The following is an 18,098-nucleotide window of genomic DNA, read 5'->3' on the forward strand; positions in this document are numbered from 1 at the left end:
TGGAGTCCCGGGATCGAGTCCCGCATCGGGCTCCCTGCTCGGCAGGGTGCCTGCTTCTCCCTCTGACCCTCCCCCACTCATGTACTCTCTCTCTCTCTCATTCTCTCTGTCTCAAATAAATAAATAAATCTTTAAAAAAAAAAAAAATAAATAAAAAATAAAAAAACAAGTCTTTTTCACGTAAGTTATACTGTGTAAGGATTTTTCTGTCTACTGATGAATCTCAAGTGCCTAGAACAGTGTCTGGCACATCGGAAGTGCATACTATATCAATGATCAATAAAAATTAAAAGTTTTGCTGTTGATTTGGGAGTACAATACTAGGATTATTTTAATACAGAGAATATGTTTCATGTTGAGAAAAAGTACATTGTTTCATGGCTCCAGGCACCATACATTCTCTGAAAAGAATTAAGGAGAAAAACAGTATCTGAGTGTGACACATGACAGTAATAACAAAAAGGTTGACAGAAACTATTAACCTACCCCTTGACAGAAAGCTACTTTGTATAAGGAACTGTTTTATTTGATGGTGGTAAAACTTAGCAACAATCTTAAACTTACTGACTTTTAAGTAATCCGCCAAAATATAGAATTTTCATATTTCAAAGATCTCTAACACCAACCTTGTTGGGAATGTTGATGAACCACATTTAATTTTAAATAGCCTAGAACATTCTGCCATCCAGAATTTCAAGTGAATTTCAAGTCTTTTATAAATAGAATTTTTTAAATATGTTAAAGTCATGACTTATGCAGATTAAAGCTATGAAAAATCTGTCTGAAATACTGCCTGAATTCCTATCCTCTCAGTTCACATTTACATTCTAGAATCTACATAAAACATACCGCTCATATACATTTTCTTCCAAACCCACAAAACCTAGTCCTGGTCTGTTAACCTCTGAGCCACCAAGGCTAGGGTATTTTTCAGTTATAGCTACCCGTTTCTAAAACTATGATACAATTCTTACTGGATTATCTTTCAAGGCAATAGTAGGATATGATGACATAGGAATAAATTTTTTTTTTTTAAGATTTTATTTATTTCTTTGAGAGAGAGAGAGAGAGTACGAACAGGGGGAGCTGCAGGCAGAGGGAGAGGGAGAAGCAGGCTCCATGCTGAGCAGGGAGCCCGATGTGGGGCTGGATCCCAGGACCCTGGGATCATGACCTGAGCTGAAGGCAGACACTTAACCTGAGCCACCCATGTGCCCCAACCATACCCAAATTTCTATATGAATAAAATTTATCATGATCATCAGCCTAACACCAGCATTAGTCATAATTTACCTTATATCCCAAATACAGAAAGCAGATATTAAATTCTTACATTTACCTCAAAATAATGAACAGATAAGGACACTGGGTGGGTCAAAAGTGTCCATTCCAGGCTGAAAATGCTCACTTATATAGTTATAAATGTTTTTAAAGAAAATTATAGAATGAATGACTGAAAAAAGAATCAAGTTTGTAAGGGCCATCTTCAGCATATTAAATATAAGCAAATGATTTAAGACAGAAATCATATTAAAAATTGAAGGTGGGAGGACAAGCCTGGCATGGGAAATAAATCAAATCCTGGTGCAGGGAGGAAGGAGGCTGTGAAGGTTGACATGCTTCCCCTCTCATTCTGAACTACACATACTCAGAAATACACAACATGGCAAATATATAAATAATCACATTTGTCAATGTTTACTGATCATAAATGTCAGATGGGTGGTTTATATCTTAAAATTCTTGTTTGAGCATATTTTAAGGGATGAAATATTTGCCAAGTGACCAAGGTAAAAAGACCTCCCTGAAATATGAGACCCCCTGAAACTATAAAAACAATTGTAAACCCACTTATTCCTGTGCTTTACAAAATAAGGAAAGTTGGCATTTAATTCAAATTAAATATTATCAATCACTTATTAATGAAATTACTTATTCAGCTTAAGCAGTGGCTTACTGGAAGTAGATGCTGCCTAGTAATCCAGCACTAGCACTCCTACAGGGTATTAGATACTCGGTCAAAATGACAAGAGCTGCACTATTTCACATTCTTTCAAATGTGAAAGCATTAATAGCTATAACAAGAATTTAATTAAAATAATCTATTTCTTAATAACATAAAATGAGGACACAATTTGGCATTTCCTTTCTTGCAAAAAGTCAGTACTTTAAAAAAAAATCTAATTCATGTGATAAAATGCAAAGAAATATTCTTTTCTAAACTACTCATTTGGTATCATTTGGTATCATTTTAACCTTGCAATACCTCCCCCAGTCTAATCATTTTAAGACTTGGACTTCGTTCTCTCATTGTGTGCAAGAAGGCTGTGTTTAAGAAATAGATTTTACCATATATAGTTTCCTCTTCATAGCACTGTGGTTTGAACTGGCTCCCTTACTTGCCACTGAGTCATCAAATGGTAAGAACATGAACAGTATAATGTTCTTTCAAGCAAAAATGCAGAAGAAAATGCAACTACATTTGCTCTAAAAGTACCTTTCTCCCCCCCCAAAACTAAACTGGGATTTATAAATTCCATTTGAGCTTATTTAATTTGTATTTTTCCTTTATTAATTTAATCTGATGGTATTGATATGCTCATTAATTTAATTACCTAGTGATTATTCTCATCTTAAGCCACAAAAATATTTATTCTATTTCAAAGCATTTTGCAGAGTGAAGCCAAATTTGTTTTTGGTTTGTTCCTACTTCAAGGACTCCTAAATTCAACATATAAACTAGGATAAATCTGATAAAGCACGCTATAAGCAACAAAAAAAGTGAGAATTATAAATGAAAGCATAATTATCCTAGCACTATAAGCTACTTTGTATCATTAGACCCTAAAAATTCTACCAGTCACACATTAAGCACAGGAGTCTTCCCTGTCAGTGAACTATCTTAATGCTGATGAGATCACCCAAGTTTGGTAGCAATACACACCAGGGGCCTGGACCCAACTCTTGAATAGACACCTAAACCTAAGCAGATCTCCAGATTTTCATCTGTCTGGCCATTTTCAGTGGCTCTATTTAGATGGAAGTGCTATTTTAGGTTTGAATGGTTATGAAGATGAAATGCATAAATTATTGGAATCAGGTAAGTTTTCCTCCTCTAAGCCACCCTAAAGAGAGACCCTGGTCTATTTGGGAGCTAATGGGGAAGAGAGGCAGGACCAACATCTGGCATGCGATCATAAGAGTCACCCACTCGGAGCATTCCAATTAGGGCCTAGTTAAAAAAAATCAATTTCTCAAATAGCCTGTAAGTCAAAAACCTAAAACGTGTAAGAGGCCAGTTGCTTTAGGGTAACAACTATTTACACAAGTTTTTAGAAATTAAATTTGAACACCTTCTGTAATATTTAGTTGTAGGTAACTCAGTATAGCTTCAGGTACCTAAACAAAATCAAGAGGACTATGAAGTATAAGAAGTAAGAAATAATTTCTGTATTTAGAATCTTCTAAATTTTCAGAAATATCACAGCATTCCTAGCTACATATTACATCAGAACTGTTTCTTCATTTGAAGCCAATCATGTCTATAGAAAATCTGGATAAAATTTTAAAGTAACTAGAAATGTAACACCAAATACATAAATTTTGTTCAAATTAAGTACATTTTTCCTTTACTGATCTCTTAAGATACAAGATTCTTAAATTATGGATTAGCCATAAGCCTAATCATTAACATATAATCAGCTTTCTAACTCAGGTAAACTAACGAAATAGTAACAAAAATGAACTCATGGCTAACAATCCTATTCTAATTGAATGGAAAAACTCATACACTATAAATACAGAGCTCGTTACCCTTCAAAGAGGAGGAATCCACTGAAATATAACTGGCTCTGATTTCTAAAGAGAGTATCAGACATATTTTTAAAAATATTTTTTTTTTTAAAGATTTTATTTATTTATTTGACAGAGAGAGACACAGCGAGAGAGGGAACACATGCAGGGGGAGTGGGAGAGGGAGAAGGAGGCTTCCCGCCGAGCAGGGAGCCCGATGTGGGACTCGATCCCAGGACCCCGGGATCATGACCTGAGCCGAAGGCAGCCGCCTAACGACTGAGCCACCCAGGCGCCCCTTTTTAAAAATATTTTAAATTCCATTTTTAAAGTTTTAAATTTATTTAGAGGTCAATTTGAGACTACAGGGGGAATCCGGCTACTATTTTTTTTTTTTTTTTAAGCACCTTTAACTGAGTTTTAGCTGTAAAAGTAATAAATGTTGGGCGCCTGGGTGGCTGTCATTAAGAGTCTGCCTTTGGCTTAGGTCATGATCCCAGGGTCCTAGGATGGAGCCCCGCATCGGGCTCCCTGCTCAGCAGGAAGCCTGCTTCTCCCTCTCCCACTCCCCCTGTTTGTGTTCCTACTCTTGCTGTGTCTCTCTCTGTCAAATAAATAAATAAAATCTTAAAAAAAAAAGGTAAGAAATGTTTATAGTTAATTTGGTTTAAAGACAGTCTCACATGTTTTGTTAAAAAACAAAACAGAACACTTCCCAATAATTCAGAAAAGTCATGAAGTCTTTCCCATCTTCCCTCACTCTTATCCCCCAGGCTCACAAGTAACCGCTTCGAACATACCTCTCCCTCTAAAACTTTCATGTACAAGTCTGTGGACCCAGAACAGTCACATAAATGGGATCATTCTAAAACTTTTTTTTAACTTAACAATAAATTTTAGATATGTTTCCACAGTGGTGGATCTTTTTTTTTAAGTATCCCATTTTGTATGGATGTCCCATTATAACTCTTCTTACTATCGTGTTTTTAACTTAGTTCATATAAAACTTGTATAATTATTGCCTGTAAAAGTCTGTAGCACAGTAAGGGCAGTATTATGTCAGTAAATATCAGCTCTCTTTTTCCCCTCAACAATCCAGTTTCCAAAATGTTTTAAAGTTCAAGTAAAATCTTTTTTTTTTTTTCAGGTGTACAACATAGTGATTTGACAACTCTGTTATGCTATGCTCACCACCGGTGTAGCTACCATATAATGCTATTCAATACCACTGATTATATTTCCTATGCAGTCCCTGTCATCCCTGTGATTTATGCACTCCATAACTGGAAGCCTATTTTAATTTATACGTCACATTTATGGAAAAAGAAAAGTCACAAAATATTGCAACTCCAAAATGGTTAGTAATCATTGTAATGTAGGGGGAAATGATCACTACAGAACTCATCCCAAATAAGTAACATTTCTATCTTCTAATGTGCTACTCCAAATAAGTTATTTTTTAATGGGGGCGAGGGGAGGGAGGTTTGAAAGCAACAACTTTCAAATCAGTGTTTTAGCCAGATTTTTACAATCATTTGCCTTTTTGAATCTTAAAGACTAACATGATCTGTGTTCTGCATCTAAGGGAAAAAAATGGGGGAGGGGATACCAAAATTGGTTAACTTCCCACAAGGTCCACAATTAACACTTGGGCCTTAAAGGGGTCCTAGATCTCCCAAGATCAATACAACATACTGTCTCTGCGGGGCTGCACGGAGGCCAAATTCCCAGCATGCAGAACAAAAAGTAAATGATGCTTTGCTCAACTGCCCCCCCCCCCCCCCACAAACCGGCACAGGGCTGCGGCTCGTTGCATGACAGCACTTCCCTTTTTTTTTTTCTTTAAACCCGTTTCCTGCCTCCCGTTCGGTATCTTCAATTATACAGGAAGAGGAAGGCCTCTGGGTCTTTCTCCTTTCTACAGAACCAGTAACCCTGGGAAATGGAAACCTTATCGAACAAACCTACCCAGTCTTTCACCCCTCCAGCCCTTCAGCCCAATTGTTCCCATTGGGGCGCGGAGCCGGCCACCGTAGGGCAGCGGACTGGATCCCCCTCCAGCGTCGGCCTTGCCCGCCGCCCTCACCCCGAGTTGCGGAGGTGGCAGGGTCGGGGAGACCAGGACTGGGCTCAGTCCGCTCACTCCCCACGCCCGCGAAGGCCGGAAGCGCTATCCCGCGCCCCTCGGTCCCGGCGGCCCGAGGGCCCAGGGGTGCAACCTCGGGCGCCGAGGGCCCAAGCGCCACTAGCACATCCCCGCCCGAGCATGTGGCCACGGCTTCACCGCCGGGCGCTTACCCCGGTGCCGTTGTCGCACACCACCACCTTCCTGCCCTGGCTGTCCATCGTCCGCCCGGAAGAGAGCCGCCGCCGCCGCCGCCGCCGCCGCCGAACGACCTACAGCCCCTGCTGCCCGGCCCTTTCCTCTTCCTCCTCCTTCTTCACGGCCCCTCCTTCGGCCCAACTTTTTTCCTCCAACCGGAAGTCGCAGCTAAGCCCCACCCGCCATTTAAGGTACAGTCTGCACGGAAGGGGTGGGGAAATGGGAGGGAGGAGGCCGAAACTGGCAGTAGTGAGATCCAATAAGAGACGGAGAAGTGTCGAGGCCCCGCCCACAACTCCGGTTTCAGCTTCGGCTCCAGCTCAGCCGTAGGGGTCACCGCCCACCCGGGTTCTTCCCTATTGCTTCTAGCTTCTGGAGCTTCGCGGGGCCTTAATGGCGGCAGATCTAGTGGACGTTGCGGCCAAAGGCGCTGTAGGAGTTGAAGGGCCCGCTTACCCGTCTGCAAAAGGGACAGGGAGGTGAAGGACACTGGATCTGTGCGAGATGGCAGTGGAATGTGGCGAGAGGAGACAGCCTGGAGGGTGGAAAGCGGGGGAAACAAACCTCGACATCCACGCTGACCCCACTGTTGAACATAGCTTGGTATGTCATTGCTTCTAGGCCTCTTCAGGGATCAGAGCTGGGATGGATACACACACATGAAGTCATGCGTTTATACCGATACCTCCAATTCCAGCCCAACCCTTTTTTGCCCAATTTGCCCTTAGTCAAGTGAGCGGGAGTGAGCGCCTACCTTTTCAGCCCCCTCGCTCACCACTTCCCTTCCAGCAGCACCATGTTGCTTCACACCTCTTCACTGTATGTACGTGTTTGAACCCAGAGTCTTGGCCTTGAAATCAGACAACCCTAGTTTCAAATATGGCCCTGCCACTCAAGAATTCTGTGATTTGGATTTATCCTTGCCTATGCATAAGAATACTAACCTCTAGTTCTATGGGTGGTTGTGAGGATAAAATTCTGTGCATAGAGTAAGTATCTATTCAGTGGTAGCTATTGATTATTATTTACATACATTTAAATGTATAATTCTTTCTACCTATAATGGCTCTCCTTTTTTTTTTTAATCGATCAAGAGACTTCTGCTCATGCTCTAAGACCCAGTTGTCACATCTATGAAGGCTTTGTGATAACCTTCAAGATGCTCTTTACTGTCTTTCTTCACTAATTAGTTTACCATGGATATATGAATAATATTATTGTGCTTATGACATTCAACAAATATTGGATGAGTGATATTAAAATTTATCTTGAAAAAATACCAACATTTTTGAGAGGTGAGAACTAGAATTGTGCCCTTCACATGGCTGTACGTGTGCAGTGACTAGAATAAAACTTGTATCATGAACCCCTCAGTCCAGTATTATAAGACTAGGCTACCTCTCAGTTTTCATCTTGTTCTTTTATTAGACCAGTGGTTTTCAAACCTTTATAAAGGCATAGGTGGCTTTATTAGAATTTAATCTTTTTTTAAAAAAATTATTAATTTATTTTAGAGAAAGAGTCCTGGAGCATGGGGGGCAGGCAGAGGGAGAGAGAGAATCCTTAAGCAGACTCTCTGCTGAGTGTGGAGCCTGATGCAGGCAGGGCTCAATCCCAGGACCCTAAGATCATGACCTGAGTCAAAATCAAGAGCCCACCATTTAACTGACTGAGCCACCCAGGTGTGCCCCTCAAATTTAATCTTATATGGAACCTCAGCATATAAAATAGACTAAAGCTGCCGTAGTAGTTGAAAGTTTGAGAAATTAGGATGGATAGGAGGCCTCAGGGAAATATGTCTTCTCTGCACCTGCTTCAGTAGTTGTTGAGGTACCTCAGTCTGCTGAACAGTGCACTAGTTCATAAATTGCACATCTTCCTTTTGTGGCCCCAGTGCCTGGCACTGTACAATTTTCCTTGAAGTATATTTATTTGGTCTCAGCACCCCGAACTCAAGCATTGCTGTGTCCTTTTATTTTTCCTCTCTATGAAATTAAGTTTCATACTTTTTAAGAAATTACATTTTTTGTTTTTTTCCATTATAAAAACAGTACATGCAGATGATAGAAAATATCAACATCTATTCATTATACTAATGAAAATGCAGCAAACCCTTGATTATGCAAATTCAGATGCAGTACTATTGGTGACAGGCTCCTGCCTTCTATACCAGGCAAGACCTGGTCATTTCACTTTCCTCAAAATAATCTGATCACACATTTTAGGTGATTATTTTGGGGGAGGAGGGTTGGGAGACTTCATTTCTATTCCTCTGTCATGGTTTTATGTACATTATTCCACATAAAAATCTTGCTATGTAGATATCCCCATTTTACACATGAGAAATGAGGGCTTTAAAAAAATTAAGTCTAGTAAGGTCATAGGATATGAGGTCTACATAACAGAAATCAATATATTGTTACATGTCATTAGTGAACAATCTGAAAATGAAAGAACATCAGAAAAATCCAAATAAATTTAATGCAAGACCTATATACTGAAAACTACAAAACACTGCTGAGAGAAATCAAAGAAGATCTAGATAAGTAAACATACCATGTTCATGGATTCAACACTCATTATTAAAATGACAGTTCTCTTCAAATTGATCTGTAAATTCCAATGTAATCTCTATCAAAACCCCAGCAGGTTTTTTTCTTTTTAGAAATTGACAAGTTTGATCCTAAAAATTATATAGAAATGCAGAAGAGCCAGAATAGCCAAAACAATTTTGAAAAAGAAAAGCAAAATTGGCAGACTTCCACTGATTTCAAACCTTATAAAGCTACAGTAATGAAGACAGTATGATAATGTCATAAGGATGGACATATAGATCAATGGTACAGAATAGACAGCACAGAAATAAACTTATATTTATGGTCAATTGATTTTCAACGAATCTGGTAAAAAAAATTCAATGGGGAAAGGGTAATCTTTTTTTAAACAAATAGTACTTGGACAACTGGGTATTATTATATGTGGAGGGAAAAAAGAACTTTGATCCTCACCTCATGCTAAACACAAAAATTAATTCAAATGGATCATAAATTTAAATTTAGAAGAACTGGGGAGCCTGGCTGGCTCAGCTGGAAGAGCATGGAACACTTGATTTTGGGGTTGTGAGTTTGAGCCCCACATTGGGTGTAGAGATTACTTAAAAAAATCTTTAAAAAATTAAAAGATAAAAATAAATTTAGAAGAGCTAAAACCATAAATTCTGGAAAAAAAGACAAAAATCTTTTGATGTTGAGTTAAGCAAAGATTGCTTAGATATGACACCAAAATCATGATTCAAAAAAGAAAAAAATGATAAATTGGACTTAACAGAAATTTAAAACTTTCAATTCATGTATTAAGAAAACCAAAAGACAAAAGATTTTTGCAAATTACATATCCAACAAAGAACTTGTCTCCAGAATAAATTAAGAACACGTAACAATAATAAGACAAATTACCTAATATTAAAGGGGGTGAAAGATTTGAATAGACATTTCACCCAAAAAGTTTTATGAATGGCTAATAAGCACATGGAAAGATACTCAACATCATTAATCATTAGGGAAATACAAATTAAAATCATAATGAGAGTGGTGGCCTGCAGGCAGCAAGGCCATGGGTGGCCTGGGGCTTGTGCTCCTCTGCTAGGCTGGCAATGCAGGGCCCTCTAGGCACTCCAGCTGGGACTGCCACGCAGGCTGCCCTCAAGGCTGGTGGGAACTGCAAGGCAAGAGGCTTGCACTCCTGCACAGTTTTGGCATCTTCTTGCGAGGGCTGCTACGTGCAGTGGCCTTCAGCATGTTGATGCTCAAACCAAAGAACCAAATCATGAAAGACGTCCCTTTTGAGGATATGGTTTTTAGACACTTCCAAACAAGTTATAGGAATGTTGTTCATCCACTTTGCAAATGTGTACCTAGCAGATCTCATCGAAGAGGTCCCTTGTTCACATCACCTTCCTCTTGGGACACAACTTTTGGCAAGTTGCTCATCTATGTGGGCGTACAGGCCATGAGCATCTTGGTCGAGTAGTAGCAGTGGGAGCCCCTGTGTTTGGATGAATGTGGAGACCTTCTGCAGTGTGTAGCCCAGGTCCAGCAGTGTGCTTTTACATCTTGGTCATGAGTTTTGAAAAGTCTGTCACCTTCACTGTCTTCTTCATACTTCAGTGGAAAAAGGTGGCCCATTGAGCCATTGAAAACCCAGATCTGAAAGTGGCCATCGTCCTGCTGATCGCCCTCTTCTTTGTCAATGCTTTAATGTTTTGGATAGTGGACTACATTCCTAAATTCTTCAGCAGGCCCACTTGAAGAATAAATGCCATCTTTTACAAAACCACGGTATCATTATATCTAGGAAAAATAAGCAGTAATTCCATATCATCTAACATTCAGTCCATATTTGTATTTCCCCAGTTGTCCCTACCACGTTTATAGCTGTTTTTCTTCCTAAACCGAGATCCAATCAAGGTTCAGAGATTGTGTTTGTTGTTATGTCTCTCTCTTTTTTAAAAAAGATTTATTTAGTTAGTTGAGAGAGAAAGAGAGAGAGAGAGAGCACAAGTGGGAGGAGCAGAGGGAGAGAGAATCTCAAGCAGACCCCATGCTGAGCATGGAGCCTTGGGTGGGCTCCCATGAGGTCATGACCTAAGCAGAAACTAAGAGTAGATGCTCAACTCACTGAGCCACCCCAGCACCCCTTGTTACTCTCTTTAATCTCTTAATCTAGAATAGTCATCCCACTTTTTTTTTTCATGGCGTTAACTTTTTGAAGAGTTCAGATCATTTGGCTGTAGAAATGTTCCATGTCCTGGATTTGTATGATTGCTTTCTTGTGGTTGGTTACATTTTTAAGTGATGTTTATACATAATGTTGTTATGGCATTTGATGGTACTATAGACAGGATGTGTTACATGGACATTCTTTGCTTTTGATAATATAAAATTAACATTGAATTGATATCAGAACCAAGCAAAAATCTTGCAATACTATAAATAATGTTATTGCTTTGATTTAGATCTAGCCTAGAAAGAGTACAATTGTTATACACACATATGCACACACACAAAAGTAGGAATCTGTGATTTATGATTCCATAACTCTGTTGGGGAAGGAAATAAATATTATGAAAGTTAATAAACTAAATGCTTTACTATCCAAGTTCCTGACTTTATTTATTTCTTTATTTTAAGTAGACTCCTGCCCGATGTGGGGCTTGAACTCATGACACTGAGATCAAGAGTTACATGTTCTACAGACTGAGCCAGTCAAGTGCCCTTTTTCTGAATTCATTTAGCCTCTTACTTGTTTTTGGATTCCTGTATAACATAAGTACATCTCAGGGTTAGAGGAAAATAATTCTGAAGAATTTATGTGTTTTATGATTAAATAGTTTTAAGGGTTTTTTAAAAAAAGATTTTATTTATTTTAGAGAGAGCATTATCGGGGAGAGGGGCAAAGGGAAAGGGAGAGAGAGAATCTCAAGCAGACTCTGAGTGTGGAGCCCAACTCAGGGCTTGATCTTACAACCCTGAGATCACATCCTGAGATCACATCCTGAGCTGAAATCAAGCGTCGAATGTTCAACTGACTGAGCCACCCAGGCACCCCTAGGTTAATAATCAATCTGATTACTGTTTTTGGCTTTTATTGTGGAAAATTTCGAACACATATAAAAGTATAGTATAGTAAAATGAACCCTATAAGCCCGTCAGCTAACTTCAGCTAACTTCTGCAACAATCGGCTTTCTGCTGTTCTTGTTTCATCAATTTCCCTCCACACACAGTTTTGTTGTTCTTGTTTGCTGGAGTATTTTAAAGCAAATCTCAGGGATCATACCTTACCTCCTTTGTATACTTCAGTATGTGTTTCTAACACATACTGACTTTTAAAAACATAATCACAATAACATTATTATAGCCAACAAAATTAACAAATTCTTATTATCTCCTAATACTCAATCCATATTTAGCTTTCCCCAGTTGTCTCCAAAATGTCCTCTTTCTTCTCTTTCATTTGGTTTTTTTCAATCAGGATCTAAATAAGGCCTGCACATTGCATTCAGTTGATATGTCTCTTAAGCCTATTTTAGTCTATGACACTTCCCTCTCTCTTTTCTTACACCATATTTTGGGTGAAGAACCTGGATCATTTGTCCTCTGGAATGTCCCGATTCTGGATTTGGCTGATTGTATCCATGCAATGTTGTTTGTCTTATTCCTCTAGCTTCCATGTTTTCTAGAAATTGGTGGTTAGATCTAGAAGTTTGATTAGATGTAGGTTCAACTATTTGGTAAAAGTATTTCATGGGCAGTGAGATGTACTTCCCATTGCATCACATTTGAAGAAACACAGTGTGTGGATGTTCCAGAGTTAGCAATGTTAAGATTATTCAGTGGATTTTGGTTTTATCGAATGATATATTACAGAGTTCCCCATGAGCTTGCCACTTAATAGTTTAAGCAGTCATCAATGATTGTTGCCTGACTGGATCAGAAAACAATCAAGTCGTTTGCCTGACCCATAATTTCTCATTTCCAAAGCTAATAGGTTTTGACCTAATTAGCCACTGCAGTTGCTTTCCAATGGAAAAATTATAGTTTTAAAACTAGGTTAATTAAATGATTTTTTTAAATCAAAAAACAAATCTCATAGGCACTTAGTGTGTATAAGCTATAGTTTTAGTTGGCATTTTAGTTGTAATATTCTTCATTCAAAAGGTTCATATTTCTCCCCTCATCTCACCACCTACAAAAATTAACTTGAAATAGATCAAAGATGTAAATTTAAGAGGTAAAACTATGAAACTCTTTAAAACTTAGGGGGTAGTGGTGCCTAGGTGACGCAGTTGGTTAAGTGTCCGACTCTTGGTTTTCGCTCAGGTCATGATCCCACGGTCGTGAAATCAGGCCTCACATTGGCTCTGAGCTCAGTGTGGAGTCTGCTTGAGATCTCTCCCTCTGCCCCTCCCGTTCCTGCTCTTTCTCTCTCTCTCAAATAAATAAATCTTTTTTAAAAAACCACAGGGGGTAAATCTTTATAAACTTGAATTAGGCAATGGTTTCTTAAATGTGATACAAAAGCACAAGCAATAAAAGAAGAAATAGACAAATTGGACTTAATCAAAATTAAAAACATTTGTGCTACAAAAGATACCATCCAGTGAGTGAAAAGACAACTCACAGGATGGGAGAAAATACCTGCAAATTGTGTACCTGATAAGGGACTTGTATCTAGCATATATAAAGAAATTTTAAAATTCAATAATAAAAATAATTTAACCAATTTGAAAATAGGAAAAGGATTTGAATAGACATTTACCCAAAGAAGATATACAAATTGGCCAATAAGCTCGTGAAAAGAAATTTAGCTTGATTAGTATCAAAGAAACCATCAGGTAAATGCAAACTACAGTGAGGTTTCACTTCACACTCACTAGGATGGTTGTAATCAAAATGACAGATAATAACAAGGGTTGACAAGAATGTGAAGAAATTAGAACTCTTATCTATTGCTGGCGGGAATGTAAAATGGTGCTGGTGAGAATGTAGAATGGTACTGCTGCTTTACAAAGCAGTATGGAAGTTCCTCAGAAGGATAAACACAGTTAACATATGACCTAGCAATTCTACTCCTAGATATATACCAGAGAAAGAAAACATATGCACATACAAAAACTTGTACATAAATGTTCATAGCCACATTATTTATAAAGGCCAAAAAGTGGATACAACCCAAATGTCCATCAACCAATGAATGGCTTAACAAAATGTAGTGTGTTCACAAGCACATAATGGAATATTATTCAGCTGCAAAGAGGAGTGTAGTACTAGTACTGCTACATGTTATTACATGGATGAACCTTGAAAACATTATGGTAAGTGAAGGAAGCCAATTACAATTCCATCTATAACTTATGATTCCATTTATATGAAATATCTAGCAATTTTTTTTTTAAGATTTTATTTATTTGCGAGAGAGAGAATGAGAGACAGAGAGCATGAGAGGGAGGAGGGTCAGAGGGAGAAGCAGACTCCCTGCCGAGCAGGGAGCCCGACGCGGGACTCGATCCCGGGACTCCAGGATCATGACCTGAGCCGAAGGCAGTCGCTTAACCAACTGAGCCACCCAGGCGCCCTATATGAAATATCTAGAATGGGCAAATTTATAGAAACAGAAGGTACATTATGGTTGTCTATGACTAGGTTGGTGGGTTGTGGGGGAGGAAGAGAGAAATGAGGAATGACTGCTAATGGGTATATGGTTTCTTTTTGGGAGAATGAAATGTTCTCAAATTGCTTATGGTGATGGTTGCACAACTCTATTGTAATATTTACTTATTTTTTCTAGTTTTATTGAGATGGAATTGACATATAGTGTTGTATATATTTTAAATAAGTGAATTGTATGGTATGTGTATTATATCTCAATAAAGCCTTTTTTTTAACTTTCAGGATAAAAGCTAAAGTAGTTCACTTTACAGGTGAAGAGAACTGCAAGGACAAAGACTCCCTGAGGCCAAAAAAAGGAATGAACAAATGAACAAAAGAAAGAGAGAAAGAAATGAAGTTGCTAGACTGATTGACAAATACTTGTAAGTTGGAGAGCAGATGGAGGAATGGCAGTCATTAAACAAACCTTAGAAAGCTTAAAACTTAATGCCTGAGGTTAGGAAGGGGAAAAAGCAAGCTTCTTCTTGAGGCAGAAATCTGAAAAGGAGTTGACTAAAAATGGTTTAAACGTTAGCTGGACTCCTAAATATCCTCCTTCAGCCCTTGCAGCCAGATGACACCCCGCCCTGCCTCCCATGCCATCCCTTCTGTCATGGAATGGAGTGGCTTTTCTCTAGAGTGAGTTAAAGCCAAAGGACTTTGTTCTCAGGGACAGACACAGTTGGGGACTACAGGGAGATTAATGGGAAATCTACATCCAAAACAGTGAGACACCCAGCCTCCTTCCTACTGAACTGCTAATAAACTGGTAATCAGTTTTCCTATAGACACTGACAGCTGGGGATCCTTCTAACAAAAATAGTCAAAACTCTGCTAGGTCATACTACAGTAAAACCCACGATCAACAGGACTCAGTGCCCAACACACATCTCCCAGTCAGTTTTTCAGTCTTTCTCTCCTAAATATCATTGGACAACCTAAGATCGTCAAACACTTCAAGAGAACCTCTAACACCTAAGACAAAAACCAAAACAGTGACAATGTAGGAAGCAGAAGAGAACTTTTAAAAATCATTATAATTAATATCTTTGTGTCTTCAGAGGGATAAGAAAATTTTAATGTGATAGGAGAAAAAATTCAACAGAAAGGTTGGAACATAAAGCTTAAGACACTTTCCATAAAGTAGAGTGAAAAGACAATAAAATGGAAAAAAAAATAGGAAAAAAATTAAATTAGAGGATCAGGCCAGGACATTTTTTTTTTAAAGATTTTATTTATTTGAGAGGGAGCAAGATCATGCATGAGTGGGGGGGGCAGAGGGGGAGGAAGAAGCAGACTCCCCACTGAGCATGGAGCCCAATGTGGGGCTCGATCCCAGGACCCTGAGATCATGACCTGAGCCAAAGTCAGACACTTAACCAACTGAGCCACCCAGGTGCCCTAGGCCAGGACATTTAATATCAGAATAATAGAATTTACAGAAAGAAAGAACAGAAAATAGGAGGCAAAAAAGAATTTGAGAAATAATACAAGATTATTTCCAAGAACTGAGAAACAATTTTCTAGACAATGCTCCATTTCTCAGAAAGTTATTGAATGATGTACTCCTGGAAAATGAGGCAGTTATTTGAGAAATACGAAATCATGAGAAGTAGAAAACCAGGGATTCACCAAGACAGAAGTGAGGTAAGAATTCCATGACTGATGGTAGAACAAAAATCCCAAGGAATCTGCTGTGCATCACTCTAGAGTCTGAATCAGGACAGAGTACTTCAGGAGGGAAATCAATCTCTCCCTCACTTCCCACATACACATACACACTAGATTATCTGATATATTTTAAGACTTTGAGGGGCACCTGGGTGGCTCAGTTGGTTAAGCATCTGCCTTTGGCTCAGGTCATGATCCCAGGGTGCTGGGATTGAGCTCTGTGTTGGGCTTCCTACCCAGCAGGGAGTCTGTTTCTCCCTCCCCCTCTCCCTCTGCCCCTCCGCACCCCGCTTGTGCTCTCTCTCTCAAATAAATAAATAAAAATAAAAATAAAAGACTTTGGGAGCTGTATATATGTACTTCTAGTGGAAAGTTTGGTGATAAACTAGTGATTACTTCTTAAACAGAGGAAAAATAAGACAATGATTAAATCCAGGGAAAAATTTTAAATTGTAATACAAAAGAAATGTTATTATGTATACTACATGGCTCAGTATGAGTGTAAATACCAAATAATGGTCTAATCAAATATTATGATATTTGGATGCTAGGAGGATGAGGGGAGGGGAAGTGTATGTGTATTGGGGAGGAGTTGTAATGGAGTTAAATGATCTTTCATAGTAGATGGTTAAGGGATGGTGTTTAAACTGAAAAATATCAGGCACCTGGTGGCTCAGTCGGTTAAGCGTCTGCCTTCAGCTCAGGTCATGATCCCAGGGTCCTGGGATCGAATCCCATGTTGGGCTCCCTGCTCCACAGGGAGTCTGCTTCTCCTTCTGCCCCTACCCCAACTCATTCTCTCAATCTCCCTTGCTCTTGTGCACTCTCTCTCTCAAATAAATAAATAAAATCTTTAAAGAAATAAACTAAAAAAGATCAAGAAATAGCTGAAGAAGTATGTTCAGAAATAAGGAGTTAAGGGCACCTGGGTGGCTCAGTTGGTTAAGCGACTGCCTTTGGCTCAGGTCATGATCCTGGAGTCCTGGGATCGAGTCCCGCATCGGGCTCCCTGCTCAGCAGGGAGTCTGCTTCTCCCTCTGACCCTCACCCCTCTCATGCTCTCTCTCTCATTCTCTCTCTCAAATAAATAAATAAAATCTTTAAAAAAAAAAAAAGAAATAAGGAGTTAAGTATCAGAACAAACAACTAAGAGTTTAAGGTAGTTGCCTTGGGGAAGCAGAAATTGAAAGTAGAGAAGATAAGGCCAGCACTGGATGTTCAACATTATCAGCTTTGTAAAACCATTTGACTTTTTTGGAGATTTATGTACTTATTTGAGAGAGAGAGCATGCACGTGAGTCAGGGGAGGGGCAGAAAAAGAGGGGGAGAGAATCTCAAGCAGACTCCCCTCTGAGTGTGGAGCCCTGAGATCATGACCTGAGCCGAAATCAAAAGTCGGCCACTTAACCAACTGAGCCACCCAGGCGCCCCTGGACTTTTCCCCTAAACTTTTCCAGGCTATTTAATCAAGTTACTTACAGTGTGCACATTCCTGGGAATACCCCATCGTAGCAACATTGTTTATTTCCAAATTTTTCTGCATTCAACTTAAAAGGTGTTTCTTCCCAAGAAACTGAACTTTTTTGTCATATGGGCTTGATCAAATAGGAGAACTGGGTTCATAAAATGGATTCATTGCAAACTTTATAAATCATAGACATCAGTAAAGAAGTTCTTTATTCCATCTTATTGCCTTATGTCATGAAGCATAATAAATCTCACATGACCTGCAGTAACAAATGCTGAATCAAACCACTCCTTGAATTTGTCCAAAGTTTTCAGATCTATGTTGTATGACAGCCACATGTTCTCATCTACGAGGTTGAGAGCAGTGTGAGCTATGAATGGTTCAGATGACAATGATCATCGTTGGATTCTGTTTTTCCAGCTGGCAAAAACTCCATTTCAAAAACTGGAGTATCATGATGGCAGAAGCTTTCAGACATTGTCTTCAATAGATAGCTCCTGCAAGGAACAGCCGGTCAGTTTCCACCGCAGTTTCCACCACTGCTGGGCAGGCTCTGTTGGAACTCCCTGAAAACCATTTGACTTTTTAATGTGTGTGTGTGTGTGTGTGTGTGTGGTGTAGGTTGAATACCCAGTT

The 18,098-nt window shown here is 39.1% G+C and overlaps 1 protein-coding gene and 2 pseudogenes across 2 annotated transcripts in view; 1 reads left to right on the forward strand and 2 right to left on the reverse strand.

The window, feature by feature from the left end:
• Nucleotides 1-6,294, reverse strand: part of ACTR2 (actin related protein 2) — a 37,511-nt gene extending 31,217 nt beyond the window's left edge. Inside the window, exon 1 of one of the 2 annotated variants that reach the window (XM_021699048.2) lies at nt 6,091-6,294. In XM_021699048.2, coding sequence (XP_021554723.1) covers nt 6,091-6,138 — 48 coding nt within the window. In that variant the 5' untranslated portion in view covers nt 6,139-6,294. The remainder of the gene's footprint in view (nt 1-6,090) is intronic. The other variant, XM_044918532.1, reaches the window with a different exon arrangement.
• A 325-nt stretch (nt 6,295-6,619) lies between these two features.
• LOC110588749 lies at nt 6,620-10,422 on the forward strand (annotated as a pseudogene).
• A 7,115-nt stretch (nt 10,423-17,537) lies between these two features.
• Nucleotides 17,538-17,940, reverse strand: LOC110588829 (annotated as a pseudogene).
• Between the last annotated feature and the right edge of the window lie 158 nt (nt 17,941-18,098).

The sequence above is a fragment of the Neomonachus schauinslandi genome, chromosome 10 (genome assembly GCF_002201575.2).
Source record: "Neomonachus schauinslandi chromosome 10, ASM220157v2, whole genome shotgun sequence".
Taxonomy (NCBI): Eukaryota; Metazoa; Chordata; class Mammalia; order Carnivora; family Phocidae; genus Neomonachus; species Neomonachus schauinslandi.